Source organism: Tyto alba, unplaced genomic scaffold, assembly GCF_018691265.1.
Source record: "Tyto alba isolate M040663 unplaced genomic scaffold, T.alba_DEE_v4.0 Super-Scaffold_21, whole genome shotgun sequence".
NCBI lineage: Eukaryota > Metazoa > Chordata > Aves > Strigiformes > Tytonidae > Tyto > Tyto alba.
The window spans coordinates 653705-667184 of record NW_024881295.1 but is presented as its reverse complement, the minus strand read 5'-3'; the positions used below and the strand labels follow the sequence as shown (position 1 = coordinate 667184).

At 43.5% G+C, this 13480-nt stretch overlaps 1 protein-coding gene across 1 annotated transcript in view; it reads left to right on the top strand.

Moving 5' to 3' along the window:
* TEAD4 (TEA domain transcription factor 4) overlaps positions 1-11949 on the top strand; it is a 68715-nt gene extending 56766 nt beyond the window's left edge. Inside the window, exons 11-13 of the mRNA XM_042795542.1 lie at positions 7283-7423; positions 8885-9037; positions 11713-11949. Of these exons, the coding sequence (XP_042651476.1) occupies positions 7283-7423; positions 8885-9037; positions 11713-11826 (408 nt within the window). The 3' untranslated portion in view covers positions 11827-11949. The remainder of the gene's footprint in view (positions 1-7282; positions 7424-8884; positions 9038-11712) is intronic.
* Positions 11950-13480: the final 1531 nt, after the last annotated feature.

Genomic DNA, 13480 nt, shown 5'->3' with positions numbered 1-13480 from the left:
ATTTTGGTGCATCATTAGGGTGTAGAGGAATGGTGAAGAAACAGTCTTTAAGATTGATAACAATCAATGGCCATTCCTGAGGAATCACGGAAGAGGAAAGGAGGCCAGGCTGAAGAGCCCCCATAGGTTCTGTTATGGCATTAGTGGCACGCAGGTCATGCAACAGTCTCCATTTTCTGGACTTTTTTGGTATGGGGAAAACAGGAGTGTTCCAGGGGCTAGTAGTAAGAGTCATATGCTCTGCTTCCAGTTGTTCTTCTATTAGCTGGTGGAGGTGCAGCAACTTGCCGTTTTTTAGGGGCCACTCAACACAAACCGGTGTTTCTGTTTTCCAAGTGAGGGCAATAGGCTGCTGCTTAACAATGGCCCTGATCACAAATTTGTCTTCAAGTACATTCCATGTTGCTGCAGGACGTCCCTCCCTCAAAGGGTGCAGGGAATGGGGAGCATGAAGGGAGCAACCTGAGCTACTCATCCCTCCAGACCTTCTGTAGTGAGCAGATGAGCGCTCTGGTTTGGCCGTTGTGGTCCCCCAACCCCCACAGTGGCTGTCGCTGCTTGCTGCAGGGGCCACTCAGCTGGCCAGCTGGAGGTGTTCATAAGAGTGACATCCGCACCCATGTCAACAAGTCCCTTAAATATTTGTCCTCTTATCTTACAGGGTAGTAAGGGGGGGTTACCTGTTACCCAAGTAGTCCAAAAACTGGCTGCTCTCCCTGTGCTTCCAAACCCCGCTTTTTTTTCTCCCCCTCCCTTATTAGTTTGGGTTGTAAACGGTAACAATTGTGCGATTCGTTCCTCCTGAGGTATAAAGCATGGTGGGGATGGAGTCCATGCCATAATTTTGATTTCGGCTTGGTGGTCAGCATCAATGACCCCAGGGTGGTCAGCATCAATGACCCCTGGGAGCACTAAAAGTCCTGTTAATGTTGTGGAGGATCTCCCTAAAAGAAGGGCACCTTTCCCATGGCCAATTGGCCCCATAACACCAGTGGGGAGGAGGTGAACTGAGGAATCTTTTGTGGTTATTGACTTGTTGATGGCCAGGTCCATTCCTGCACTTCCAGCAGTTGCTGGCTGTAAACTGCAAGCCCACTGTGCCTCTGCGGGGGGGCAGGCGTATTTGTTGTCCGAGCACGCACCCTCGTGCTCGCTCTCCCATTTCCTGATTTTCCCAATGGTTTACCCTGAGAGTTATATTTAGAATGACATTCATTCAACCAATGCAATCCTTTCCCACAGCGTGGGCAAGGTTGGGCAGAAGCTTGGAAGTCACCCCTCTTTTCTTTACAATCTTGACGAAAATGCCCTGGCTTCCCACAGTTGTAACAAGTTTGCTTCTTAACAGCAGCGACTGTTAGCTGTGACTGCATGGCCTCTGCCAAAAGAGTTGCTTTACGTGACTCAGTGCTGATATCTTGACAGGCTTTGATCATGTCCGTAATTGTGGGATTAGCTTGCTAATTAACTGAAGAACGTTTCATCAGTCAGCATTCACATTTTCAAATGCTAGCTGTTTAAGCAGTTTATCTCTTGCTGACTCATTTTCTATCTGCCGCTCAAGGGCATTCTGCAGTTGGTCTAAAAAGCTTAAACATAATTCTTGGGGGCTCTGCCGAATAGTCGCAAATGAGGACTCAGATGATTTAGGGGCAGGCACTCACCGAACTGCTTTTAGCACTGAGTCTTTCACTTGATCAAATCTCGCTCTGTCAATTTGTGCCTGAGCTTGTGGAGTAGCTCAGGCTCCATCTTCCATTAGTTCATCCATTCCTATAGCTAGCAGATTTTGTAAGTTATCCAAAGCTTTAGCAGTAGCAAGTCTCAATATTCTGTCATAAAAACTGTGTATTGCATAGGGGTCATAATCATTTGGAGTAGTGACCTCCAATCCTGAGGGGTCATCATATACGCATCAGCTATGGCTTGCAATAAGTCGATAGTGAAAGCTGATTGCAGCCCATATTATTTGGCTGACTTCCTCAATTCTTTAACTCCTTCATAAGGCAGTGGATCTTAGCAGGGTGTGTGGTTGGGCCAATATATAGCAGGAAAAGCACCCAACATGTCTAAGTGCCCCTGTGAGAGGGCTTCCTGACAACATTTGTCTAGAATTCCCAGGTACGATCATTCTGCCTCTCCATTATTACTCTCACCCCCTCGGCTGTTCTCATTCTTGTCTGGATGAGAGATATCCAGCTTTTGCTCTGTGTTTGCTGGGCCAGGATCAAAAAGGTCCTCCGGCTCAGAGGCCGCTGCCATATTTTCAAGACATGGCAGAGAGGTTGAAGTAGAAGGTGGAGCATCTGCTTTAGCCTTTTTTCTCAGTTGCTCTAGTGAATCTGACACCTGCCACCAGGTTCTTAAATGCAGCAGAGCCTTTTTATCTGAGTCGGTAGCAGCCTCCCACAGTCTCGTGCCTATATTAGTCCATACAGTTTTATCAAATGTGCCTTGAACTGGAAACTAGGGCACGTTTTTTTGGACCCAATCTGGGAGCATGACTAGCTCCAGAGTTGAAATATTTCACTGCTGTTCTTTTAAGATGCGCTGTAGTACATCTAAATTGTTCCGTTGCTCCCTTGGGAGCAAACTACCCATTTTCACTCGTTCCCAATTGCTCACCTTCTGTTCTGCAGAGAGGTGATGGCAGCTGCAAAAACTTCTTAATGTCGATCCTTGGTTCAGTCGGGCCACACTGCTGGAACAGGGTTGGGCGACCTCCTATGCATGCCCCACGTTGGGTGCCATGGGCAGCGTATGAAGGCACGGACTCGAGCTTAAATCCAAGCTGAATCATTTATTAATAGAACAATAAAGCTTATATAGATGTGTGGGGCAGTGCTGGTAATTTTCCACTTCTCTTTTCTCTCTCTTTGGATGGTATTTTCTTATCTTGCAGCTGCAGGGATGCACACAGATATGTCAAATCAGCACTCAGATTGAGTGTCTTATTTGCTGTGCAGCTACTCCTCGTTGGACATAAGTATATTTGCCAGTGAGGAGCTGGGGCACCTAGGTTCTAGTCTCCAGGTCAGAATCACATTAAGTTACGTATTCAACAACTTCATGCATTCTCAGACTATAAAGTGAAGATTAGCATTCCTGCTCGATAAAGTTCTGGAAAGATGAATTTCCTTTAAGTCGTAGTCTCTATTATTGCCTTGCATCTTTGAGGGATGAAAATTACTGGATAGAGTAAAGCAGATCTTTCTCTGCTCACCTTGGGTGTTCACCCCAGGATTTAGTGTGCTTTGACACAAGGTTTTCTTTAAAGAAAGAAACTCTGAAAGTGAAGAGAAAGGAAGAGTCCTTTCCTCAAAGCAGCAGGTTTTTAGTCCTGATGGCCTAGCTGTGTGAGAAGCTCATAGGAATCTGGGCATGGAGGCATCTCTAGCATTTTTTAGATGTTAAGTTAAAAGCAGAAGCTCTTTTGGCCATTAGAGACACCATGATGTGCAGTATGATTTTGTCCTGGTGAAATCCTGGGAAGTTTAACTGCATCCATTAGTGATTTATTTCAGTTGACGTTTAGAAGTTAATTTGGCTATGGCAGATAGCAGTGTTCTTCCTCAGTTTTCTGCCTTGTCTCCCTTCAGGAGATAATCACCTCCATAGCAGGGAAAACTTACAGATTGGAGCTCCACTCCTGAGTGGTTCTTTGTTCTCATATTCATGTACATCATTGCCTTTTTCAGTTTACATGAATAAACCAGGTTGCAAATAATTCAAGAGCAGATATGTGTGTCCTAAATAATCTCTGGTACAGGGACCGTAACTTCCATGAGAGGCTGGGAACCAGCAGCTCTAAGTAGGTAAATAAGCTGTAACTATAAGGCCAGCAGTATCTGAGGTGCTGCAGCTCCTTTCTCCTGCAAATGTGAACTGGAGCCCTCAGCTAGCTGCTGCTGTCATTCCCTGGAGTTGCTGAAATTGCATGTATGTATGTTTATGAGCTGAGATTTTGAGAGGTGACGGAAGGAGGTGGGTGCACAGCTCTTGCTAACTGACAATGCTAAGACATGTCTGACAGTCCTAGCCCATAATATGGGACATGCTTTAGAATAAAAGGTGCAGTATAAATGTCAGGGAGTTCTCACATGACCCTACTGCCTCACTGCAACAGGGCTTCCAGGAACCTGACTGTACATAACGTTAGTGAATGGCAATGACTGCTTAATTCAAACAGCATTACCATAAATTTGCCTACTGCCAAATAGTTTAATGTTGATTAATTAGATGTTAACCACCTGTGGAACTGTAGTCTGATCTTTTCATGGGAGACTTGGCAAATTGTGGAGGCACCTAAGGTGGGTTCTTAGGGCTAGTGAAGATTTTCTCATTAAGTGGAACTAGCACCTTTCTGCTTTGCTTCATTTTGACTGCACATATTTTTTAATTTGCAATTAAGAGTTTAGGGGAATGTAACCTTAACTTTACCCTGAAAATGTTTATCTGTTTCTGCAGTGAGAGTAGTTTATGTAGCAGTGGTCCAACCAAGCTTCTGTAGCCTTGACCCTTTGCTCTTTTGAATCAGTGGGACAACTTCTTTGAGAAAGCAGAATGGGGTCCATCCATCGTGTTTGTCACGCCCAAGGGAAGTAGCTGAACAGTATTGTGAAGGACTCCTAGTCTAGTTCCTCTTTGGAGAAGGGAAGGAATGAATCTTTCTTCGGACAGCTGGAGTATGGGTCAAATAAACAATAGTTGGATTGACACGTAGATGAGTATTACAGTAACACAGTAAAAACCTAAACCAGAGTAGAATAGCATTGCTACTCTCTAAAACATGTACATACGTGGTATAAACAGAATAGTTGCATAACTATAGTTTTGAATCCAAATTGTTTTACAGATGTATTTTAACATGTGTGCCCAAATCTGTTTTCAGCTCAGTGCGGAGGCAGAAAATTATGGGGACAAAAAGAGAGCAGTTGTTAAGAGAAGTCAGGAACCTATTCAGCTGGATACATTGTTTTGTGAAGCTATCTTCTGAGGAGAAGCAAACATGAGAATAAAATAATTGCCAGCTTTGTATGACCATCTCATAAATCAGAGGATGCTCTTGAATTATATATAGTATGCAGGAGATGACAAATTTAGGAAAATATAAAGGGATGAGTGTTCATCTGGTGTAAACTGGTATGAACGTATTATGCATGTAGGGTCAAGCATGTTCAGAAGGGTTGAAGATCTGTCATTACTTCAGAAGGAGGGATTCTACTTAAAAGGGGGAGTCATAGAGAAGAAGGCAAGCCATTCCGACAAATGGACTTTCTTTAATCCATAATCTGTGGTGAAGATGGTATAACTGTTAAGGACTTTTGTAGAAACTGTGTGAAACAACACAGTCATTTTGAAGAGTAATTTGTGATCATGTGTTTAAGTAACATGCTGTTATGCTCTCTATTATGAGCAGATTGAAAGCTGTATGTCATCCTTAATGCTGCCAGTGTTGATGCAAACATCAGAGCATTCTGTCATCTTGCCTGGACTGAATCTTTGTCTCACTAGAATTATCTGAATAATACATTGGCTAGTCTAGGAGATACCGCTGAAGATGCATTGCCCACTGTATTTCATGAAAAACCTATCCTAAATCTGTCTTTCACTTGCTTCGACCATCTGTGGCATCATTTATCTAATGCAGATGGTATTTTTTCTCTAGGTGGAAATATGCGTGCATAATGTTGCAGTGGCAGCAATGCCCCAGTGTTGTGCTAAGTGGAAAATGTAACAATTTTCTGAAATAAATGTGGGGATGGTTCATTTTATTTCCTTTACCACCTCCTCCTTCACACACCCAAAGTGGCAAGTTAACAGCCATGGGAATCGGATTGAATGGAAATACTGCACATTATTACACGGCTGCTTTTCCTGCTAATGCTTTTGGCATCACTGTTGGCAAAATTATGAATTCTTCTGTGACAGTAACTCTGTGAGATGGGAGCTGCTGGTGAGTGTTGTGGTACAGAGATGGCCCAGCCTGACTGTCTAGGGGCAAAAATTTTAACTTGAAAGGAATGACAACAAAGCGTGGCTTCTAGAATGTTACTAGTTACTGCTGTACTCAAACCCAGGATTCACTAGAAGAAGCGGTACTGCCTTCTGCTTTACCTATTGCTGCTGCTCATCCGCCCAACACATGTTCTTTGAACACACACAACTGCTTCTGGATCAGGTCAGGGAACTGATCCCACCGAGAGCTAGCTGAGCAGTTCCTCAGTGAGTCTTGTAATACAGCTACAGAAACATTTGTGTCAGTACAGGAGGAATGGGGAAGCACAAACTGCTCTGGGACAGTGAGGCAGCTCTCTTGTTGTCAGGACCAGCCACTTTAGCAGGAATACACTTTCTTCAGTTTTCTGTTTCCCTCAGTTCCGCAGGAAGAATAGGATACTCTGAAGCAGCATAGGGGAAATGATTATTTCTTTTCTGCTGATGTGAGTTAGCACCTGGACTTGTGGAGTACAGAGGGAAGCTCTACCCTTTTAGTTTTGAAAGGGAGGAGGATGGGCTGGGAGTTTCCATACACCAGTTGTTTTCAGAGCTTAAGGGAACCTAAAATTAAACATTAAGGTTTGAATGACCCCTGCTGGAAGCTTCAGACAACCAGGATTTTTAGGCATTAGGTCCCGTGAGGCTTCAGTTGGCCAACCATAGGCACCCATATTTGAAAACTGTGGCTGCTAATGGAAATGTGTTTGTATTCAGGTGGAACTGGGATGGATCCATCAGCAACCTACACTCCTTATGTCGCATCCTGTCTATTACAGTACCTGAGCCTAAAGTGTGTGCGTGTACTTACACATTCCTCTTCTCTGCACTCTTTCCCCTTACCTGCCTATCCAGAGTGGAAAAGCTTTATTACAGTTGCTCTACCCTTATTTTAACTCCTTAGTGAAGCAGTCCAGTCTAGCCTGTCTGTTGCACTGCTCTGCCTACAGTGCCCTCCTGTCTGCTCTCCACATGCTTTGTGAGTACCTCCATGCTGTTCTGGCACTGTTCAGTTATGGTAAATATCAGCTAAGGCAAGGGGCTGTATCATATGTTTTTCATGTTAAGATGATATTCTACCAGATTTCCCCAATGTGTATGCAAATCCCCACCACTATTTTCTGATGCAGGAACTGGATTTTAGTGCAGAGTCTTCAGATTTCCCTTGCTTGCCTGATGCACACTGATCTGCTTAAGGAGCTTTGGACACTCGAATACCTTACAATCTTGGCTATGCAAGGTAATGATAACCATCTGTTTTTCTTGCCTTTTTTTTTTTTGGCAGGCTGATTTGAACACCAATATTGAAGATGAATCCAGATCTTTCTATGGCGTTTCCAGCCAATATGAGAGCCCAGAAAACATGGTCATTACCTGTTCCACCAAAGTGTGTTCCTTTGGAAAGCAGGTGGTAGAGAAAGTGGAGGTAGGGAACACACGCCTGGGTGCAAGGTTCTCTCTAGCTGCTGTTTCATCATGTCAAGTACTTGTATCTTGTGTATATCTCAAGGCAAAAATATGTGTCATGTTTGTTGTCAGGGAAGTGAATGCGACAGATTATTATTTCTGAGACATGCAGGTGTCAGATCGCTTCAGCCCGCAACATGGCCTTGTCTCAGTACTTCATTGAAGGTTTGGTAGTGTTTACTATTTTTTCCTTAAATCTCAGTTTCTGAAGACATGTGAATATGTAAGACCCTCAACTCTGGTGATTCTCTGGGATTTTTGGGGAGCAAAGAAAAGCTAGGAAATCTGGACCCTTGTTTTGTAGTCCAGAAAGGTGAAAACAAATAGGCAACACCTCACTTTCATCAGTGGTTTTAAACAGATCACTTATAGACTATGGCCATTTATTAATAGACTGTAATAATCCACAGACTACAGTCTTATGGTTTTATGAGGCTTACCTTAGTGCTTGTGCACTTACAGCTCAAGCAACAATGGAGCTGCATAATTGTGCATATATCTGACACTGAATGACATTTCTGATGCTACATTCAGCTGCTAAGAGAGCTGCTCTGACCTGCTTCCTGCTGCTCCTTCCCAAGCAGCCTTTACATGCAGGAGGAGCGGTTATGTGCAGAACACCAGGCATTCTCGTGTTAGCAGTCAGCTAAAGCTACATCCTTCTCCCAGACCCATTTCCAGTCATATGATAGACATGCCTTAAGTCTGGTTATGTGTTATCATGATGGGATAGACAGGCCAAAGAAAGGTGTCATGGTGCACAGGAAAGGAGACCAAGCTCTCGGGGTAAAATAAGGTAAAGGGTATTTAAGGGTGTGCTGTGAAATGATAGATCCAGCCTCAGCTTCTGTTCAAAGGAAGATGAAATATGCAGGAGCTAAGATGTGAATGTGAACAAAAAAATCCCTCTGTAACATTGGCCAGACCCTCTCTTAAGGAGGAGCAGAGATACTATGTTTTGTCTCACGGGTACCAGAAGTCTTTTAAGTCCTTTACAGCTCTGAAGCATCCCAATTAACATCATTACTAGGAGATGCCTGGTTTTGCTAAAGCAGTAGTTTTTAACTTTTTCAGTTTATTCACACCTAATATTTTTTCAGTAGAGATGCAGACCATGGTAGAGCTGACAATTGGTCTGCTCCTTTTAGTTACCTTTCACAGCTCCTTGGCAGCTTGCTGCTCATAAGCTGGAACCATTGTCCTAAAGAAAAAAAGAAATCAAGGCGAAGAAATTGGAGGTCTCAAGGAGACTGACCTTGATGTGAAGTACTGTAGAGGAATGATTAATCAGCTCATTACTGTTAGTAAAATGTCTTGAAAATGCCACTGTAATTTTTCAGTTTTGAATCCCTTTATGTGGTTAATGCTACTAGTGTGACAACATTAGCCCCATGTGCCCCTTTTCTGTTTTGCATTGCAGACAGAGTATGCACATTATGAAAATGGACACTATTCCTATCGCATTCACCGTTCCCCTCTCTGCGAATACATGATAAACTTCATTCATAAACTGAAACACCTTCCTGAGAAGTATATGATGAACAGTGTGCTGGAAAACTTCACTATCTTACAGGTGGGACTTTCAACTGTTTTTGTTGGATCTTGGAAGCATGTAAGCCCCATGCAGGAGTTCACTGTTGTGAGTCAAAGCAGATTTCCATTTACAGCAGATCACCTAATTGAACTTAGCATCTCTCATGTATATTGCACCTCAAGACCATTTATGGAGCTCTAGAGCTAGTAACGTATGTAGAGAAGCAGCAGAAGAGTTTGAGAGACCTGAGTAAGAGATAGAAAAAAAAAGAAAGTTAAAGGGAGAACTCATGAGGCAGAGAGATAAAGGAAGGTGAAGGATATAAAAATCAGTGAAGGATATGCTCATTCCACTGTTGAACAAACATTGAGGTCCTTTCTCTGCCCTGGTCCTTTTTGCAAGGTAAAAAAAGAAACAAGAGCACTGTTAAGTGGATATATGGGAAGAGTACTTCACTGATCAGGTAGGGGGGGAAAAAACAAAAGTTGTTTCCTCAGGACTGTCCTGAATGTGGAAAAATATGGAGGCACATAAAGGAAGGGGCTTGTTGGGAGAAGCTCTGTGACACCTTCACGAATCACTGCAACCCCTAGGTAGGGCGGTACTACAAGGCTACAGCAACTAGATTTGCATTAGTGTCTGTGTTAAATCAGGAGCCTTTCCAGGCTTGGATGCAGTCTAAGTTTGGGAAGAGGGCAAAGACAGCTTATAAGGTGGATTTTCCTAATGGACTGAGTTCTGTGCTTGCCTCTACAAGATGTGTCACAGACCTTTGCCCAGAGAACCTGAGGATGGATAAGTAGAAAAGATGCTAGCCACTGTATGAAAGAATGGAAATCAAGTGGTCTTCATTCCATTCTCTGGAGACCTTGTGGGACCTCAGGCAACTCATTTCACTGTTCTGTGGCTCAGACACCAGAGCTATAAAACACAAGGTTAATAATATACCTCACAGGGCTTTAGGAGGCTTTACTCTTTCATGTTTGTACTAAGATCTTTAGCATCTGGAAGAAAACAGGAGTGTAAATGCTAAGAGTCTTTTTAGATGAGCAGAAGCATGAAGTGGGCAGGGACAGAGAGATGGAAGGTCTGTAATCCATACTGAGGAACACTGTAACTGCTTTCTGCATGTTTCATTCCTCAGTCAGGCCAGTGCTTGCTGTAATTTTTATGAACAAAGTTTTCATATACTTCCTCTGGGACTTTACGTTTTGAGTAATTTCGTGTACTTCCCTTACCTCCTGTCACAGAGAGGCATGTCTCATGTGAGTGCTGGCACAGTCTTTTATGTATTGCCTTACGGTCCTGCTCCCTGAGCAGCAGGCTGAGCATTTTCCACTTCCCCCTGGAGAGCTGAAAAATGGTTGTGCTTAATTCAAGGTGTGCTGCTAGTCCTCAGCCCCCAGTACCAACTTCTGAAGCAAGTCTAATTGTATTTTTCCTAGACCTTTTCATAAGCTTAGATACGTTAATCTCACAAGCATGATTTATCTTGCTTTGCACATTGCTCTGGATCTAGCTCTCCAAGCTTTCAGAGTCCATTTTTCAGGAAAGGCTCTGGTGCCTTACCACATCTGGGTGTGTATAACTCATAACAGCCTGCAGAAGAAAGGAGAAGGATTAGTTCAGCTGCAAATCTGATCATAAAGAAAAAAAAAGAAAACAGAATAGACCAAAATCAAGCTGCTGAAATTAATAAGCAAGTTTGAAAACAGCTATTTTCTTTCCATTTTCACAAGAATGGTTGAGCTTTTGTACAGCAAGCCTCCAGCTGGTATGTTTTTCTTCTGCAGTTGAGTCGGTGCTACTGCTGATAAAAAGGTATCTCCTCCAGCGGGAGAGAACTGCTTGAAGCTTTAGCTATGGCACAGAATCAAATGACAAGAATGTGCAAAGTTGTGCAGTGAGAGGAAATCTGCGCAGGGAGCTCTGGGTACAACCCTTTGCTTGTCCCTGCCATATAGTGTAGGCAGTGCACGCTTCTGAAACTAGGACAGCACTGTTCCATTGCCATGCTGGTGACACTGAGTCACACTGCAGACAAACTAAGGTTCCTGAGGGACCACTGAAAAAGCAGTGGAAAAAAAGGAGCTTCTGTAAGAACACATGAGTTGTAGCAGCCATCTTCCTCCTGACTTCTACAGTGCTTGGAATGGGAGGTGTAATGGAGTCAAACCTGTAAGCCTCCTCTAAAATGAGTTGTGCTCTAGAATCCTCATGTTCTGTGTCTACCACTGACAAGCAAAAGCAGATGGAGGGAAAGAGCTCTTCATGGCCGTGATATATCAACACACACGTGAGCAGAAGTGGATGTGCCACAGGAGGTGGCTTCTCTGTACCCAACAAACAGCAGGAAGGTTTTCTGTGAAACACCTCTCTTCTGAAATCTGCAACACCAGGGGGTGGGGAGTAGCAGACATAGTGGACCTGCTTCCACTTATGTGGCCACTGTTTGGTCACAGCTTTCTTTTCTCTACAGTGGACTCTGTTCACCTCCCTGTCTTTTCACTGCATTGTAGTGATGCTGTGAAAGTGCTTCACTTGGATGTGTAGGCACACAGACTCTGGGGGTTGTGGTGGCTGAGCTGTGTATCATTCCTGTGCTTCTCTGTTCTTTGCCTATTATTAACTTTTTGCTCTATGTTAAATATGTTGGAATACATAAGCAGAGAAACAACAGTTGCCATCTCATCATATTCTCTTTTTCTGTCTAGGTTGTGACAAACAGGGACACACAAGAGACCTTGCTGTGCATAGCATATGTTTTTGAGGTGTCAACTAGTGACCATGGTGCCCAGCATCACATCTACCGGCTGGTGAAGGACTAGAGACTCTCTGCCCTGAGTTGTCCATGGGATGCATGTCTAAGAAAAAAGCCTGTCCTTGAACAACCCTTTCCCCCTCATACCAAACTGAAGAATAAACTACAGATATTGTGTATTTTCAGAAAAGCACCTCTGAGCTGTTTTGTGATTGACAGGGTCAAATAAGTTTGTATCTCCGGGTTTGTGCAAATGGACTTGGACCCAAAGAAATGGGCAAATAGCTGCCTAAGGGCTTCACCACAAATAGCATCCTCTGGGATATATTTCCCACAGAGTACACACAGGGTGTGATCATACGTATAAAAGGATTGGTATGCACCTGAGCATACAGGCAGGGCGATGGCAGCAGCTTTCACAAGTTTAACCACAAAGGAACAGGTTGAAAATGTTCATGCTACATCTGGTCTGAGTGTGTGCGCTTCTATACATTCATTTGTAGGTCAACACACACACAGACATTCTTACCATACATTTATATAGATGTCAGTCGGCTGTGCGGGGGCGCATGCATGTGTATAGGGATTGCACATACAACCTACACATCTGCCTGTCTAGCTGTCCATCTTAGCAGGTGTGCAGTCACAGGCTCCTTTAGCCTTCCTCCTATGAAGCTGAATAGCATTTTCCTCTGTTTTGTGCTTAACAGTGAGAGACCAACCATTCTTTTGCTTTTTAAATGAAGCTATGCTTAGAAAATTGGTGTGTTAAATCACGTCTTGCTCAGCAGATTTCCTCCATGTATCAGATCTGACTGACTAAAATAATTTTTGCTGCTTTCTCTTCCATTCTCCCCGTACCATTAGCACTGCTCAGGGAGGTAGACTGTCCTCTTTCCTTGTACACCAGCAAAATAATTTTTTACCAAGATCAAATTGTTCCACCCGTTAGTTGCAAGCAGTGAAGTGACACAGATATTGCAAAGAATGCCATTTGGCCAGCAAATCGCAGGAAAAGGATGAGAGAGAATAGTGAAAAGAGGTTAACTTTCCATCAACCAAACACAGTCTATCTACTTTACTTGTAAACTGAGTTTGTTTATTCAGAAGTCACTGAGAGGCACTAATCTTGGTCCCCACAATGCTACTGATGTGGGGGAAGATCCAGCCATTCGTGTTACTCCGAGGGAAGAGGTGGGTTGCATGGTGCTCTCTGGCAGCTACTGAACAGGCAATTTATTGCATGACTAGGCACAGTCCCATGGCACAAATTTGGGTATATGGTGTTACATCTCTTTCCGCAATGCTTCACAACACTTCTCACTTATTTCAGACATTTCCATCCTTGCATTTTTGGCTTAGAGAAAAGTACTCACGGGCACCTGAGGAATCTGAGATGCCTTCAGAATTCAAGGGGTTAGAATGCCAGAAGGTAAGAGCTTCAGCCACACACAGATAAAATCTGACTTGTTTCAAGAACTCATGAGGTTGTTGGTACTCCTTTCTACAGCTTTCAGCTTGCTGGTTAAAGGGCTCTGCGGATTCCATGAGGATACTGTACAACTATTGCCACTGCATATGCAGAGGCCTGCAGACTTACATATCTCCTCCAGCTTCCTAACCATCTTCCTGTCCTTTAAAATGTTTCTATTTGAAGTTGTAAGTTGTATTCATTTACAAGGTACTTCAGGAGTCTTCTCACAGATTGATGATTTTGTTTC